At 38.0% G+C, this 15,440-nt stretch overlaps 1 protein-coding gene across 5 annotated transcripts in view; it reads left to right on the top strand.

Moving 5' to 3' along the window:
* The first annotated feature begins 498 nt into the window (after positions 1-498).
* Positions 499-15,440, top strand: part of fgf12a (fibroblast growth factor 12a) — a 46,695-nt gene continuing 31,753 nt past the window's right edge. The window contains exons 1-2 of one of the 5 annotated variants that reach the window (XM_073853651.1): positions 7,000-7,607; positions 14,851-14,898. In XM_073853651.1, the coding sequence (XP_073709752.1) occupies positions 7,517-7,607; positions 14,851-14,898 (139 nt within the window). In that variant the 5' untranslated portion in view covers positions 7,000-7,516. Of the gene's footprint in view, positions 734-6,999; positions 7,608-11,237; positions 14,134-14,850; positions 14,899-15,440 lie in introns of those variants that run through there. The other 4 variants (XM_073853646.1, XM_073853659.1, XM_073853657.1 and 1 more) reach the window with 4 other exon arrangements.

Here is a 15,440-nt window from a genome sequence, read left to right as displayed (position 1 = left end):
GCATTCGTTTTTGGTGTATGAAAATACTCTGATGACAGAACACTGAAGTATCCCATGGCAGCATCCCGTTCTTTTTTTAACAGCAGCGGTGTAACATAAGCTGTTATTCCCTTGTCCCTGCATACTGCTGATAGTGCCGTTCTGCAGAGTTTGATCAATGAGGCCATTACAATTTTAGCTTACTAAAATACAAAGAAAAATTTGAAAGTTATAGAGAGAATAGAGTGGACACTATTTGTACTGTCCCACTGTTATTTGACACAATATATGTCTTTGTTCAAACATGGCCTTGTATTCAGTCACATATTCAGAGGGAATGTTGTAAAACTGTCATCTTATTATTATGTGCAGTGCTTGTATTTTATATAAATAAACACAATCATTTGGTTACCACCCACCAGGCAAAAAGTGTTGAACCACAGTGGACAGTTCAATGCTAGAGAGAGAGAGAGAGAGAGAGAGAGAGAGAGAGAGAGAGAGAGAGAGAGAGAGTCTGCATTTGTCCAGTGTTAAACACACATACCTGCACAAATACACACTAGCACTTCGTCACACCCCACTGTGTATGGGATACAAACTCACTCATACTCATTTATCTTAAGTGCGGAAGCTTTCTACACCGACTGCTCTCTGCTGGCAAAGCGAGCTTCAGCAATCTGCTCTCTGCGCTAAAACACAGCAACCACACAAACTCTCACCAAAGCACAACGCGACATGGATAAAGGAGATAAAGGTAAGAAACTTTAAGTGTTTTAGTGATTAACAAGAGAGTTATGTGAACTAAATGCTGTGCTTAGAGCCTGTTTACGGAAAGTGAACATGCGGATCTGACTGACTCTGATTCGGGGCTGCTTTGATGCTCTAATGCAGTATCCCGAACAAAAAGCACAGCAAGTGCGAAAGATACTGCAATCCTTCTTTTTTTGATCATTTTAAATATTGTATAGTTGCTTTTAAGCGGATAAATCCGATAACATGTGAACGTTAGCGTTCAGAGAGTGTGCCAAGAAACAGATAGTGATGTGCAGATGCTGAGGAGATGAGAATCCTGTCAGCATATTTACCACAGGAAGCCACAAATCTGATTGATTTGTTACCTGTGTTAACCAAAACCGCAAAACGAGGACTTGTGTATTATTTCTAAGTTTCTAAGCTTGGTGACTTTTGGGGGAAGGAATTATTTCTGCCAAGTAAGGGATGGGCCACGTGCCCTCATAAAAGTGCTGGCTGTCCACGTTTTTGCGTGATGTGGCTTTTGTGGCAGTGATCATGTGCGTAGGCTACTGTAACAGTAAAACATTGTTAGGGAGTACACTCCACCTACACTGCATTGTTTTGCAATTTATGCATACACAGGAAGAATTATTTTCTAATGGGTGTAAGCCATACAGTATATCAATTAATGTTTGATTAGTGTAATACACAGTTTAATTAGTCTGGCATATGTTCTTATTGTTGGAGAAGTGACAATTGCTGGCACATTGTCAATGCATTAACTCTTACTCTCTCTCTTTATCTCTCTCACACACACACACATGGACACACACAGGGGAAGTGGGAATATAATTTTTGCTGTGTAAAGTACCAGTATAAACATTTTCACTCTGTTTTCTTATAGCCTGTCATTTTTCTGCTGACCTACACGTTTTCAGTTTGTCCATCGTTTTCTCATAAAGGAGTGCACCGTGCATCTTGCTGCACTGTGAAATAAAATCCTGGTAAATTTACAACAACAACAACATTTTTAGTGCTATATAGCAATTTTAAAGCACATATGAAGAACCATCCTGGGGTGATATAGCACCAGATATGGTTTTATATAGCACAATATGGTTTACACAGTTGCTACTCAGGTACTACATAGGTGCTATATAGTGCTATAGAACTAATAATGGTATACATAGGTGCTATATATACTCCCCTATGATATGAGCCAGTGAACCACTTTTAGTGTTGTTAAGCACCGTTTGTTTTTAGAGTGTAGGAGCTATAGGAGTTTTCTTAGCCAGGAATTTATTGTGTTAAAATGTAATACCAAAATGTTATGACATTTTAGTGCTTGTATGATAAAACAACCTGAAATACTTAAAAAATGACCGATAAATGGACAGTGTGAAGGTTCCTGTAAATTTAAGTTGACTATCAATGTACAGTAAATACTTTGATTAGCAATGATCGAAGCTATAGCAGATTTTTACCTGATTTTTCTGTGATACTATAAATATTTTTACTGTGTGCTAAAGTCAAGTCAAGAAGCTTGTTATTTTAACCATATATAGCAATGCAGTAGCAGAGACAAACATAAAACAACACAGAGCTAAGGACAAAAATGTTTACCCTAGCCACAAAAAGTGCATGTGTGCAACCTAGTGTGAACAATAGAAGACAGTGCAACAACAATACAATACAATATAATAGAATATAATTTCACAGCTAAGTATTATGTATAGCTGGTGTATACACATGGAAAAAGTTTTAAGGTCTTCCAAAAACATCTGTCTATCTTTCTTGCTGTCTTTCTGTCAAATAGCATATTATTTTTGGAATGTTTGGGCATTCATATAATTATTTATTTTTATTCATTTATTTATTCTATTTGCCCAAACTTCATCTGGTCCCTGCACATCATGTTAATTAATTTAATTATTTAAAATCTTTAATCAGTGTTATAAATGAAAATCAGAGTACTCAATCTATTATTTGCAGCAATAAAAACACAGGACCTTTTATGACTACTTTGATGCTCTTAATCTCATAATAGATTGTGAGACTTCAGCCTAAATTTCATAGACACGCAGCAAATATATATATATTAGCAACATGACCTACTGTAAGAAATTCATATTGTAGAAAACAGCAACTGTAATCAATTGCATAAATGTACATTGCATTGTCAACGTATATGTGACCCTGCACAGCAAAATCACCAGTGTTAAATGTACACTGTTGGTGTTTATATGAGTACCACCAGATTTTACTCGTGTACACACAGGGGTGCACAGAAAACTACAGTGCCTTTCACATATTAGTGAAAGTGAGGATTCATCTAGGAACCATTTGTCAATCAAGTCTAGCTTGACAGATTACAACAACAGTTTCAACCATTTAGCATTTAATGACTTCCAGTATAAACAAACTAATGACTTATGAACAAATTAGGGACTTGTTTGCCTATGTTTAGGGGGTAATGACCAGTGTTGGGGGTAACCCATTACAAGTAACGTGCATTATGTAATAATATTATTTTTACGAGTAAAGTAACAAATACTTTATAAATGTACACATTAATATTTCAGTTAAATGCAAGTTACTTTTCAGTTTAATTAATTCTGTAAAAAATGTACTGAATTAAATTGAACATAGTCACGTAGAATTACGCACTCTATGCGTGCGTGCCTGAGTGGGAACAGTTTGAGTCACAAACGGAGATGGCAGGCCAGAACTTGACATGTTTGGATGTATATAACTCTGGCCCTGGGTGCTCCAGCAACCTGCAGACAGTTTTGTTTAATTGGCCATGTTTGTCATATTTGAAAAGTATGAAACATGTGAATATTAAATGATATAAAAAATGGGGGGGGGTAGTGTAAATTAAGCATAAATAACTTTCTTACAGTAAAATAAATGTCAAAGTGATGCATATCCGCAGAAAGTAGAGATTCTAAGCTTTCAAACAGTATCTCATATGTTGTACTGGGTCCATGACAGACCATTAAAAATTAAAGGAATATTAGAGAGTTAAAGAAGTTAACAGAGAAATAGCACTAAAAGCTTGTAATCATAGGAGAACCATCCGGGAGTGCTATAGCACCACTATAGCACCAGATGGTTCTATATAGCACAATATGGTTCTACACAGTTGCTACACAGGTTCTTTATAGCACAAAATGGTTCCCCTATGCTTATGAGCCAGTGAACCACTTTTGGTGCTATTTAGCACTGTTTGTTTTTAGAGTGTATAAGGGCTGTTTTCTATTTTTGTATTTCCTGTGCTGTAAAATAGCCTCGCCTTTTTTTCTGTATAGCAATGACACTGTATTGTAATTTGTTGACAAATAGTACAGTTTTTCTCAGTTGCTTTGAGTTCTTGAATTATCCTTTATATTTGCAAATCATTAAGTGCATTACTCAAAACAATTTGTACAAACCAAAAGCAACTTGTTTACAATTCTTAGTTCATCTCTCAAATGTAAATATTTATGCCAATTAACTTATCATTGTCAGAATGACAATTTCTTGTTCCATGTTTAGTCATGTATGTTGTCAGTGTATTGTATATCCACGTATACTATGATTATGGTCGATGACAGTGACTGAAAATGCACTATTTCTGTATGGCATATATCAATTTTCAACAATGCAAAGTTACACATTACTGGATATTGATTGCATATATTAAAGATAATTCGAGAAATGCACCAAAGCAACTGTAAGGCTTATTCGAGAAATGTACCAAAGTGACTGAGAAAAACAGTCAAGTTTGAAGGTATGTCATTTGTATTCCCTTCTCTTCTCATTCTCTTCGTCTCCCACTCTGATGATAGAATGATTCAGTTATTCTGCTGCAGAGACCAGACACAACTCTGCAGATACGGGTCATGCAGCAGGCTGTGTGCAGTTTTACCATTTTTTTGTATACTATGCTTTCTAGATCAGTCATAAGCAACTCCAAGTTCCAGAAGTGCATAACATCTTGGTATTAGATAAACTAATCAAACCATCTGGCTTACAATGAGAGTTGGCCTTCAAGTTGTTTTAGGCCATCACTAGCAATGTCTGAATTTTCATTTTGAGGCATTTTTGGGTTCTGTGAACCAAATTCCCAGTGTAATGAACCCATCTGTGAAATCATTAATTCATGTGACAAAGCTTTAAAGAAGTTCAGGTAGTTAGACACTATTTGCAAAACTCTAACCATAAACTTTAGTTATCAGTGACCATAACAATCTTACATTTTTAACCAATATAAACCACCTCAAGCCAAGGTGTACAGGTGTGTTGTGTGTTTATACCAACAATAAATGAAAACATTTAAGGAGGAGAAGGAGTATAATGGAGTATGATGAAGAGCGGTTGGATGAGGATGAGCATGTGTTGGATGAAGTGGAGGAGTATGAAAATGAGCAAGACCCTAGTTACAATGTAGTCAGCCTGTGAAAGCTGTGGTGTTTTGTCAATAGGGTTGCAAAATTACAGGAATTTTCAAGGCTGGAAACTTTTCATGGGAATTAACAGGAATATATGGGAATTAACAGGAATTAATGGAAAAATGGGAATTTGAAAAAATTGCAGAGTTGCATACAGGGAACTTAAATGTAGTTTAAAAAAAATATTGCAGCATATTTTTTTTAAAACAACAAGATTTATTATAATTTCAGTTGAATTTCCACCCTGCACATTTTTCAGTCACATGCACACAGCACACAGCTTACTGAAGGGCCATTGAGGCCACACCCCCTGCATGAACTTGCATTCTTCCATAACATGCACATATCATTTCCTGAATCTGCACACAAAATAATGTCAAAATGTCCATCTTTGCACGTATTCACGTAAATTATTTGTTTAAAACTTCCTTGTGGTGTGTGTAAGCTAGTGTATAAAAACATTATACCATTGTGAAAACATTTAGGTTAGATAATGAAAAAGTTAGTGTCTAGAAATGACCCCCCCCCCATCCACACACACTCCCCCTGAAATAAAAAATCCTCCATATGGCATTAGAGCACATCAAGTCAAGTAAGTTTTGATGATAACACTTGGATAATTTTTTGTGATCTATGGCATTATAGTTTAACTAGCAAATACCAAAATGTGTTTATAGAGTAGCTAGCTAGCTAACCAGTACATCAAATATATAAGCTAGCACTAATTCATTGAAAATGTATGAGGCTACCTATCATGTCAAGCTGTGATGCTCATTCTTTTACATTTTGCTAGCCAGTTTTCTGTTATCATACAGAATTACTGTATACCACCCAAAAGTTTGGACACATTACTATTTTTTATGTTTTTGAAAGAAGTCTCTTATGCTCATAAAGCCGGCATTTACTTGATCAAAGATAATTTTTTGATAAGGCGTAAAGTATCAGGATTCTTCAAAATTTGTATTACCTTGCATGTCTGCTTATGACCAAACAAAATGTTTATTTATGCTTGTATATAAAAGAGTTTATAAAAATTCCCTAAATTTCCAAACAATTCCCATAAATTCCCGTTAAGTATCCGATTTGGAATATTTTCAAATTCCTCAGATTACATTCCCATGGAAATTTTCCGGATATTTACCGAAAACTTTTCACCCCTTTGCAACCTCAAGAGGGTTTATTCTCTGTTTACTGGCAAGGGACAAAGTTGCCTGCATGTGATGTGAATGAAGCCTCATGGCTAGACCAGCATGAAGACAGGATGCCAAGATGCCCGGTTGCTGAGAATGAATTTCTCATTGACTTTGTATTTGCAGTTTTAATTTTTACAGGATGCAAGTACATATAGACAGGTTGAAAGTAACCCAGCATTTTTAAGAATGTAGAATTAGTTTTTTTTTATTATAAAATTTAGGTCAGTGAATATATTTGTCTGCAAAGTGTATTGCCGTGTGAAATGTGTTTAAGTGAGTGAAAAGTTTGTGTTTAGAGTTGTGCAAAAGAAGCAAATCTGCCTACCTAAACTTTAAGGTTTTGCTAAAAGAGTGAATAATTTTACAAAGCCTACACTGGGAATTTCGTTTAGGGAATGGGGTTTAGTGTTTTAGCAATTCAGAAAAACTGCAATAGAGAACTCTGTCTTGCGCACTCTCTCTCCTTCTCCCTCTCTCTCTCTCTCTCGCGCGCGCGCACAAACACACACACACACACACACACACACACACACACACACACACTTTCCCTTTTTGCGGCTTGTAGTTGTAATGGTGGAAATCGTTGACTTGGCGCGTCCTCTAGCGTTAAGGTGTGTTCACTGCAGATGCGAAACAATTTGACCATGCGCTAAAAAAATCTCTGTCTTTAAATATAGACTGCATCTGACGTAGGATGTACGCGTCTCTTCGGTTCTCAATAGACACGAAACAGTTAGCTTTTTAATTCAACTGTCTTTGCCGCCGGCTGCCCCGTGTCGCCAAAATGCATCGCGCGCATTACCTCATCAACAGCCGTCCCGTCACTCATCCCTGCAGTTTAACTTTCGAGCGCACCGGTCTGTCATTTTACTAGTAAAGACCGAGGCATGGGCACCAGAATGTGCAAATTACCCTAACGTCCTTGCGCAGTCTGCATCCGAAGCTAACTATGCTAAGGCGACTTCTTAATAGTGCCGAAAAAGAAGAGACCGATGCCCTCAGGATGCCTCGATCGAGACTATTTCACCCGCTGCTCCTTTGCCCTTTGTTTTTGATGCTCTGAACATAGAAACTGCACTGTACAACCACTCGAGGGGCTCACACTACAGTCACCCTCTGTTGTGATCCTGTGCCCGTTTGCGTGGATTGAGGAAGGACCCATACCAACTCAAATCAATGAGGATTCTGAGGCTCTTCCTGAAGAAAGGAGCGCATATGCTGCAGTGTCTCTGTGGACAACGATCGGAGCCGACCACAACCACCAGCGGTGAGACATTTAGCTGTGCATGCTCTCCGTTGAGCGATGAAAAACGCTCTCATTGGCCGCTGGCGCTTGTGAGCACATCTTCCGTGTCTGCGGTACTATGCTCCCCCACTCCGCGCTAACTTGTTTGCGAGGGCTCATGCGACTTCTTGCGACCGCTCATGTCATTCCATAACGCATCTTATGATACGAAACGCATCTTCATCATCACGGTCATGATGCTCGTTGCATTCACGGCAGTTTAGTGCTGAAATCACTATCCGTGTCAAGGACGTTCCTTGTGCTTTACTGGGAACAAAGATTGCAGGGTGAATGTAGGAAACTATTGATGCATATGCAGCACATGCGGTGTGCGAGACTACGGCACTCAGACGCGTCCCGAACCGGTTTGCTTTTTTAAATTGGCACCGGCAAAAAAGCTCGGAGGTCTTGTGTGTCCTCCAGGACAGGGAACTTCTGTACGTCATTCAGCACCCTGGACAGCAACTCAATTCCGCATCGCTCCCAACTCTGCTCCAGCTGACACGCGCCTTTTCCAGAGTAGTCCCACTGCACATTTCAGTCCATCAAAAGGCTTGTCATTAAAATCATATTATTGGTGTGTTCTGTCATTAGAAGTTTCAAATATTCATTACTTTATTTGAAAAAAGGATCTTTTGGAGACCATATTTAATAATCACATTACAAAATATTACTTTTGATAAGTTTTTATAAGACATTTACCAAGAATAAAATATATTTCATTAGATTTTAATATATGTAAACAAAGCAAACACTGCAATTATATGAAATTGCAAGGATGTTAACTAATCCTTCACAAAGATTTACAGGACATTCGGTGTATAAACAGTATTCAGTTAGATTTAGATCTTTTGTAGAGCATGCCAAAGCATTACATGACTATTGTATGGATTTATATCCCCAAATAGCCTATTCCTATAAGTGTTTACATTTGATTGTAGCAATCATTTGCAAAGTATATGCAACAATTACATGACAGTTATACACATTTGCATTAATAATCCTTCATACAAGACAATTGCTATAAATTAATTTTTAATAATAGTATTTATAGAGCATTTCCAATCTTTGCAGAGCAAATTACATAATAGCAATTGTAAGATGTAACATCCACAAGTAGTCCTTATAAATATTCACTATTAATTTGTAGTAGGTTATTTAATTTTCTTTTAGGTATCTGTTGCAGGGTGTATGCAATAGTTACATAAAATAATTACATCTAGATGTTTTCCCTCATATACGTTTTCACAAAACATTTACTATGGAAAATAATAGTAGTGTATAATATCTGTTACAGAGCATACATGGTTACATTTACATGACCATTGTAAGGATTTACATCCCTAAATATTCCTTTAAGAAGATATGGGACATTTGCTATAAAAAGTCCCTGAATATTTTTAAAAGCCTTCTTCAAAAAGGCTTTTAGGATTGTACACTCTCAGAAAAAGGTACATGAAGGTACAAAAGTTGCCACTGGGGCGTTACCTTTTCAAAAAGTAAACTTTTGTACCTAAAAGGTACATGCTGTTACTCTTAAAGGTACATACTACCTCAAACGTACATATCTGTACGTAAATGATACATACACTATAAGGACATGTTTGAAAGGTACAGTCAGTGACAACTTTTGTACCTTTTTTTGGGGGGGAGTGCACCCTTACTTTAAAAAAATAGATCTATTAAGTTACACGAATCAGATAATTTTATTATTTACGTAGAATTTACACACACATGCATGTAGCAGAAGAGACCGTGTACACAGCATTGTCTATGTTACTGCTGTGCAATCTTTATTAGGCCTGACAAGCCACTGTGCTGACTTTTTATGTCTGTTTATGTGAAGAAGACATATATGGCATATTTTTGTTATAAGGTGCTAGAATTTCATTTTTGGTAATACATGCAGCATGCAGTCATGTCTTCATACACTGAAACTAAAATGTCTTATCTCTTAAAAATAAAGGTTCTTAAAAGGTTCTTCACAGTGATATAAGAACCATTTTGGTTCCACAAAGAACCATTCAGTTAAAGGATTTTTAAAGAACTATTTCTTTCAGATATTTTATAATCTAAAGAACTATTTTCACTACAAAGAACATTAAACAGAAAGGTTCTTCGGATGTTGAAGGTTCTTTATGGAACCATGTTTCTTCTTTGAGAACCATGTTTATTTTTAAGTGTGCATAATTGCCTCTGTAAGGGTTAACCCTGATTGGCCAGTTTGAGAGTAAAATGTGCTGATAAAACACTTTCTGCTCTATCATGAGGGTCCTTCACTCTCACGTTTTGAATGCATTTGGCCCTTTGACTAAACTGGGTTTTGAAACCAGGACAACGGTTCTCAGGAGCATGTTAAAGAGACATCATGCACAAATCGCCATGTCCATGAGTTATCTCCTCTCTTGAATTTGCTCAAGTGTCTTGGGAGAGTTCAAAATTAGAGTAGGCCTATCATATCTTGCAATCTATGGAGTGGACATTTCTTTCATAAGATTTATAACATTTTATTTGTAAGATCTTATAAACCATACACCCTTGCATACTCAGTTCTATGTTTAATGTTGTTTAAACATTTCAACAGGAACTATGCTGCACGGTAATGCCATAATGCTTTATGTGTCATTGCATGTATACATGATATGTTATGGAGGGGGCACAAGCTACCATTTGCAGAAAAAATGTTTAAATGTTCAAAGTGGCTAGTTTTGGATATTACAACACATTTGCATCGTGACAATAGCAAATAATTTGGCTTAAAGGGATAGGTCACACAAAAATGAAAATTCTGTCATCATTTACTGTCATGTTGTTACAAACCTGTATAAATGTCTTTGTTCTGATTAACAGAAGGGAAGATATTTTGAGAAATGTTTGTAACCAAACCGTTCATGGACCCCATTCACTTGCATAGTAGGAAAAAGAATACTATGGAAGTAAATGGGGTTAACGAACAGTTTGGTTACAAACATTTCTCAAAATATTTTCCCTTGTGTTCATCAGAACAAAGAAATTTATGCGGGTTTGTAGCAACATGAGAGTGAGTGAATGATGACAGAATTTGCATTTTTGGGTGAACTATCCCTTTAAGGTAGGATTTTCTGCAATCCCATTGTATGGACACTAGATGGCAATGTTTACTTGAAAGTTGTCTGTGCACCCTTGTACTACAGCTGCAGTTGTAACTGATGTTTTGTGTCACTTTAAATGTGAAAATGGTTTGGTGTTGGCTGTTTGTACCTGTTTTGGACAATGTGCTAATTGCAGCTTAAATGGTTTGTGATGATGCAAATTGAATTGAATTGGATTGAATCATGAGTGTAATACACCTCTTGAAATCCAATTCACTATAGGTTTAGCTTGAACAGACTCTTAAAGAGTCCTTCAGGTGTTGGTTGTGGCTCGGTGTTAATTTACAACTTGCATTTGTCACTTAAAGGTGCAGTGTGTAATTTTTAGAAGGATCTCTTGACAGAAATGCAAAATAATATACAAAACTATATTATCAAGGGTGTATAAAGACCTTACATAATGAACCGCTATGTGTTTATTACATTAGAATGAGACGTTTTTATCTGCATACACAGAGGGTCTCCTTACATGGAAGTCGGCATTTTGGCCCACCATGTTTCTACAGAAGCTCTTCACAGATAAACTTTTTTACTAAGTTGTCTCCGACAATTACATGTTTGTCCGGTGGTGGCTACAGTAGCTTCTCTATTTGTTTCAAAGCGAGGGGTGAGCATTGGACTGAGCCGTTGGTTGCAATTCACAACCTCACCACTAGATGCCGCTAAAATTTACACACTGCACCTTTAAAATAATCCTACCAATTTAACAAGAAATAGTAATTTTCATTGTTTCATCAGAGAGAAACATTTCTAAAATGCTTGACATAACTTCACACCTTCATATTAAAATAGGTCAGTAAATGTTACATAACTGAGGATAGCTTTGCAAAACACTTACGGATCGAGATTGCAGTTTCATATCCTTACTTGCATACATTTATACAGGCAATACATATTTGGAATAGTTTTTTTTTGTTTCGTAGATTTATTTGATTATTGGGTAATAGGTTTGACGATACATAAAGACAGTTGGGATAAAAGTTATCTACCCAGTCTGTCTCACAGGCCGCTTTAGTGACAAAAATTAATGAAAACAAAATGCTGTGTCATTCAAACACAACTCTGGAGCAAAGGTACTTGTAGCTGTTCTGACAAACAATACCCTTATCGGATGGCATGCCTTCCTTCCATTACATTAAATTTTCAGATCATTTTGATTTATGGCCCATTCCTGTCTTACACAATGCGAAGAGTTTTATCATTCCCATCTTCTAATTTAGTTATAAATTCTTCATAACATATTAAGGAAGTCATTCTGACCAACTACTGTTTTAAAGACGAGAGGCAAAGTGCCTCTTTGATTAAACGACATTGTGTTTAGCCCGTGATGATGCAATGAGACTAGAAGTGAATTCTTAGCACCACATTAAATTCAGACGAATGAGCAATAATTCCCTCAAAGCAAAGTGAATCTTTTATGCTGCAAGGAGCTTTTTGTGTACAACCCACGTGATGCACCCACTAAATGTCTGCAGAGTCAGAATACCAGTGTGCTCCCCCATATGAAGACATGAAAGCCCCCCATCCCATTTTTCACGCCTCGCACACCCTCTCATAGCCGGTTGCTGGATGAGAACTTTGAGCCCCGTGAGGCACAATCATTCCCTGCTATCTGCGGCATTACATAAATGCAGCGTTCTGGTGTTATAGATGTGATATTTAGTTCTTACTTTGTCCCTCAAGGTGTGATGTTCCTCCGCTGCAATACTAAAGTAGAATCTCTGCGGCAGAGTTATCTTGTTCCTAGATATCTGTGTCGGTTTAATTCACCCACTATCTCAGTGTTATCTTGTTTCTCCATCTGAATGCAAAAGCATTCTCGCCTTATTTCTACAGTGTTAGATTGTTATTTAGTCAAGCATGCTTTGTTCATGCAAACATGTGCATATGAAGAGCACTGCCAATATGGCATTGCAGTGATTTAGTAACCCCTTAACAAATTGCAATAGCTTTAATGCCTTTACCTTAGCAATAAGCTACTTTTTATACAACTGGCAGGATAAATAGTGATTTTTAGGTCTTTTGTACAGCAGTGGATGGAAATGATATATTTATGCAAATAAGTGATTGCAGAGTGGGCAGTTAATGGATTGTATCAGTCTGCTCTTATTATTATGGGCTTGCAGCATTAGCAGCAAATATATTAAACAATAATAACAGTGACAAATATGGTAAGAAGAAACTTGTTAAGCAAAACTGAGATGGCCACATTAAGTGATGAACTAAACAGAGGTTGCCATCTGTTGAACAATCCTCATCTACCCATTGTATGAACAACCCTCTCCCATTCTCGCGCTCTCTTACTTGCTCACTTTCGTTTACCTCTGCGAATTTCTCATCCAAACCTCAATCACGTATGATTGCGTAGAGAGAGAGGGAGAGAGAGAGAGGGACAGAGAGAGAGAGAGAGAGAGAGAGAGAGAGAGAGAGAGACCATCACACCCCATTCATTGCCTCACTGCCAGTGTAGCACCGGCAGCACTCGTGTCGAGGAAGAATTACATATTTTCCATAAATGGTGAGATGGAGTTATTAGCGTTCTCGTTGCGCTGGACACTGACCCACGATTGACATTTTTGAGCAGAATAAAGGACTTTGACCAGAAGAACAACGCGATAAACTCCAGCATAAGAAATATGAAGAGCATTACAATCATTTGGTCAGAGAGAGCTCAGAAATGTATAAGTTGTAGACGCGTCACCCATACACTCGTATAGTGCCCAACAACGCGCAATCTTGTGTCATGGGCTACGTATATAATCTGGATTTATGCAAAAATATATGTGCGTTCGCAATGAACTAGACATGTGGATTATGTAGCAGTCGCATGAAAGAGGAATTGCGCGTCACCGGGATATACCTGCGCGACAGGTTACATTATCGCTTCATAGGACGCATTTTTTAATGTAAAGAAATCTTTGATCTTGCACACACATGGAGAACAGAAAATGTGCATGATATAATCCTGCGTGAAACTCACGCACAACCACCTGGCTGTATTGTTTTTGGAGAAGAGGATGAGATTTCACCCCTAATTCACGGAATCCTCTGGATTTTTCGTATATGGGACTCCAAATGAGATTTGGCTAGCGGACAATTCAGTCTCGTTTCATTCACTCACTCCCCGTTATTGCGTTAACAGCTGCGCCAGTCGAACAGCTCGTTTAATTTGATACACGAGATGGCCGCGATCGCCAGTTCCCTCATCCGACAGAAACGCCAGGCGCGGGAATCCAACAGTGACCGAGTCTCTGCCTCCAAACGCCGCCCAAGTCCCAGCAAAGACCCCCGCTCTCTGTGCGAGCGACATTTCCTGGGGGTCTTCAGTAAAGTCCGCTTCTGCAGCGGAAAGAAAAGACCTGTTCGCCGGCGACCAGGTCAGTGCTGAATGCTTTTTAAGACTACCGCCCCCACCCGAAGCCCGTGCTGCAGTCCAAAGCTACGTCTGCACCGCTGGAGTTACATATATCCTCTGTATTTTATTATTAGTTGTATTTTGCAATTTTTAAGCAAAGAATCAATCCACCTGTTTCATAGCTTGCGCGTGTCGGTATTCACCAAACGATTTGTCATCATTACAGTCCGAATGCACAAATCGTTGTATGTATTTAACATATATACATGTTTTATTAATGTTATTCTGTTATCGATTAATTCAATGGCCGTCATTCTGGCTTTTCTAGGCGATTTTTAAAGCTCATCCCTATATAAGAAGTTTTCCCTTTTAAAATAGTGCAAGAATGCAATGTGTAACAGGCAGAATCTAGTGGCACTGCAGTGCACCAGGGCTTACTTAGATGAAATGTTTAATGGTAAATGTTTATCACTGGTTTACTGCAGTGTGGGAAGGGATTGTATGGTTAGTTGTATTGACAGACATGGTCTCACAACCCACCGAATCACGATTTCGTCCTTTTCGCCATACAGAAAATGAAAACGTGGAAAATGATTTTTAAAAATCATCTTTCCAAGCAGTTGTCATTATGTAGGACAAGCAGGGTGTATCCCCTTTCCCCAATATGCAATCAGTTATATGACGGCTGTTGCTGTAGAATCTGACTGTAAAAATGTTGTTTTTCCTTCTCCCCCGTAAGATGCGCCCTCGAAACCTCCACAGGTGTCCCGTAAGGGCGTCAGGCTAGGTCAGTAGCTCAGCCTCCATCCATGTGCTGTGTCTTCCAGTTATCCACCCCATTTCGTGCTCATGGGGGACTAGCTCCTGTCTAACGGCAGTCGCCAGTGTCTGCCTTGTCCTTGCAGTATGCTTCCGACTATATTCTCTTCGTCTTTTAATGTATGTCTCAGACCCTCTCCCTTTGTTTTGTCTCTTCTATTTTCCCTTCTGTTCCCCCTTTTTGATTTCTCTTTACCCCTTCATTGTATACTTTATTTCCTTCGTCTACAGTGAGGCTGGTGTTTGCTCTGTGCTGCTGATGTGTCGTGTTTTATCCTGTCAGTTGTGGTGACTTAAGTAGTCGAGGTGACCATTCACCATTTCATTATCATGACATCATCTATCAACGCATTCGATTACACTGTAAATGTCTCTGTTTATGAAATGGGATTCACATTTTGAACATGTATGGGTAAACAGAATTGTATTTACATTGTAATACTGGAGATTCTTTAGTGGATAGACACATATGAGTGCACACACTGCAACACGTTTCGAGACATGCATGCA

This window comes from Misgurnus anguillicaudatus, chromosome 2 (assembly GCF_027580225.2).
Source record: "Misgurnus anguillicaudatus chromosome 2, ASM2758022v2, whole genome shotgun sequence".
Taxonomy (NCBI): domain Eukaryota; kingdom Metazoa; phylum Chordata; class Actinopteri; order Cypriniformes; family Cobitidae; genus Misgurnus; species Misgurnus anguillicaudatus.
The sequence above is the reverse complement of the archived record's forward strand: the minus strand, read 5'-3'. Positions and strand labels throughout refer to the sequence as shown.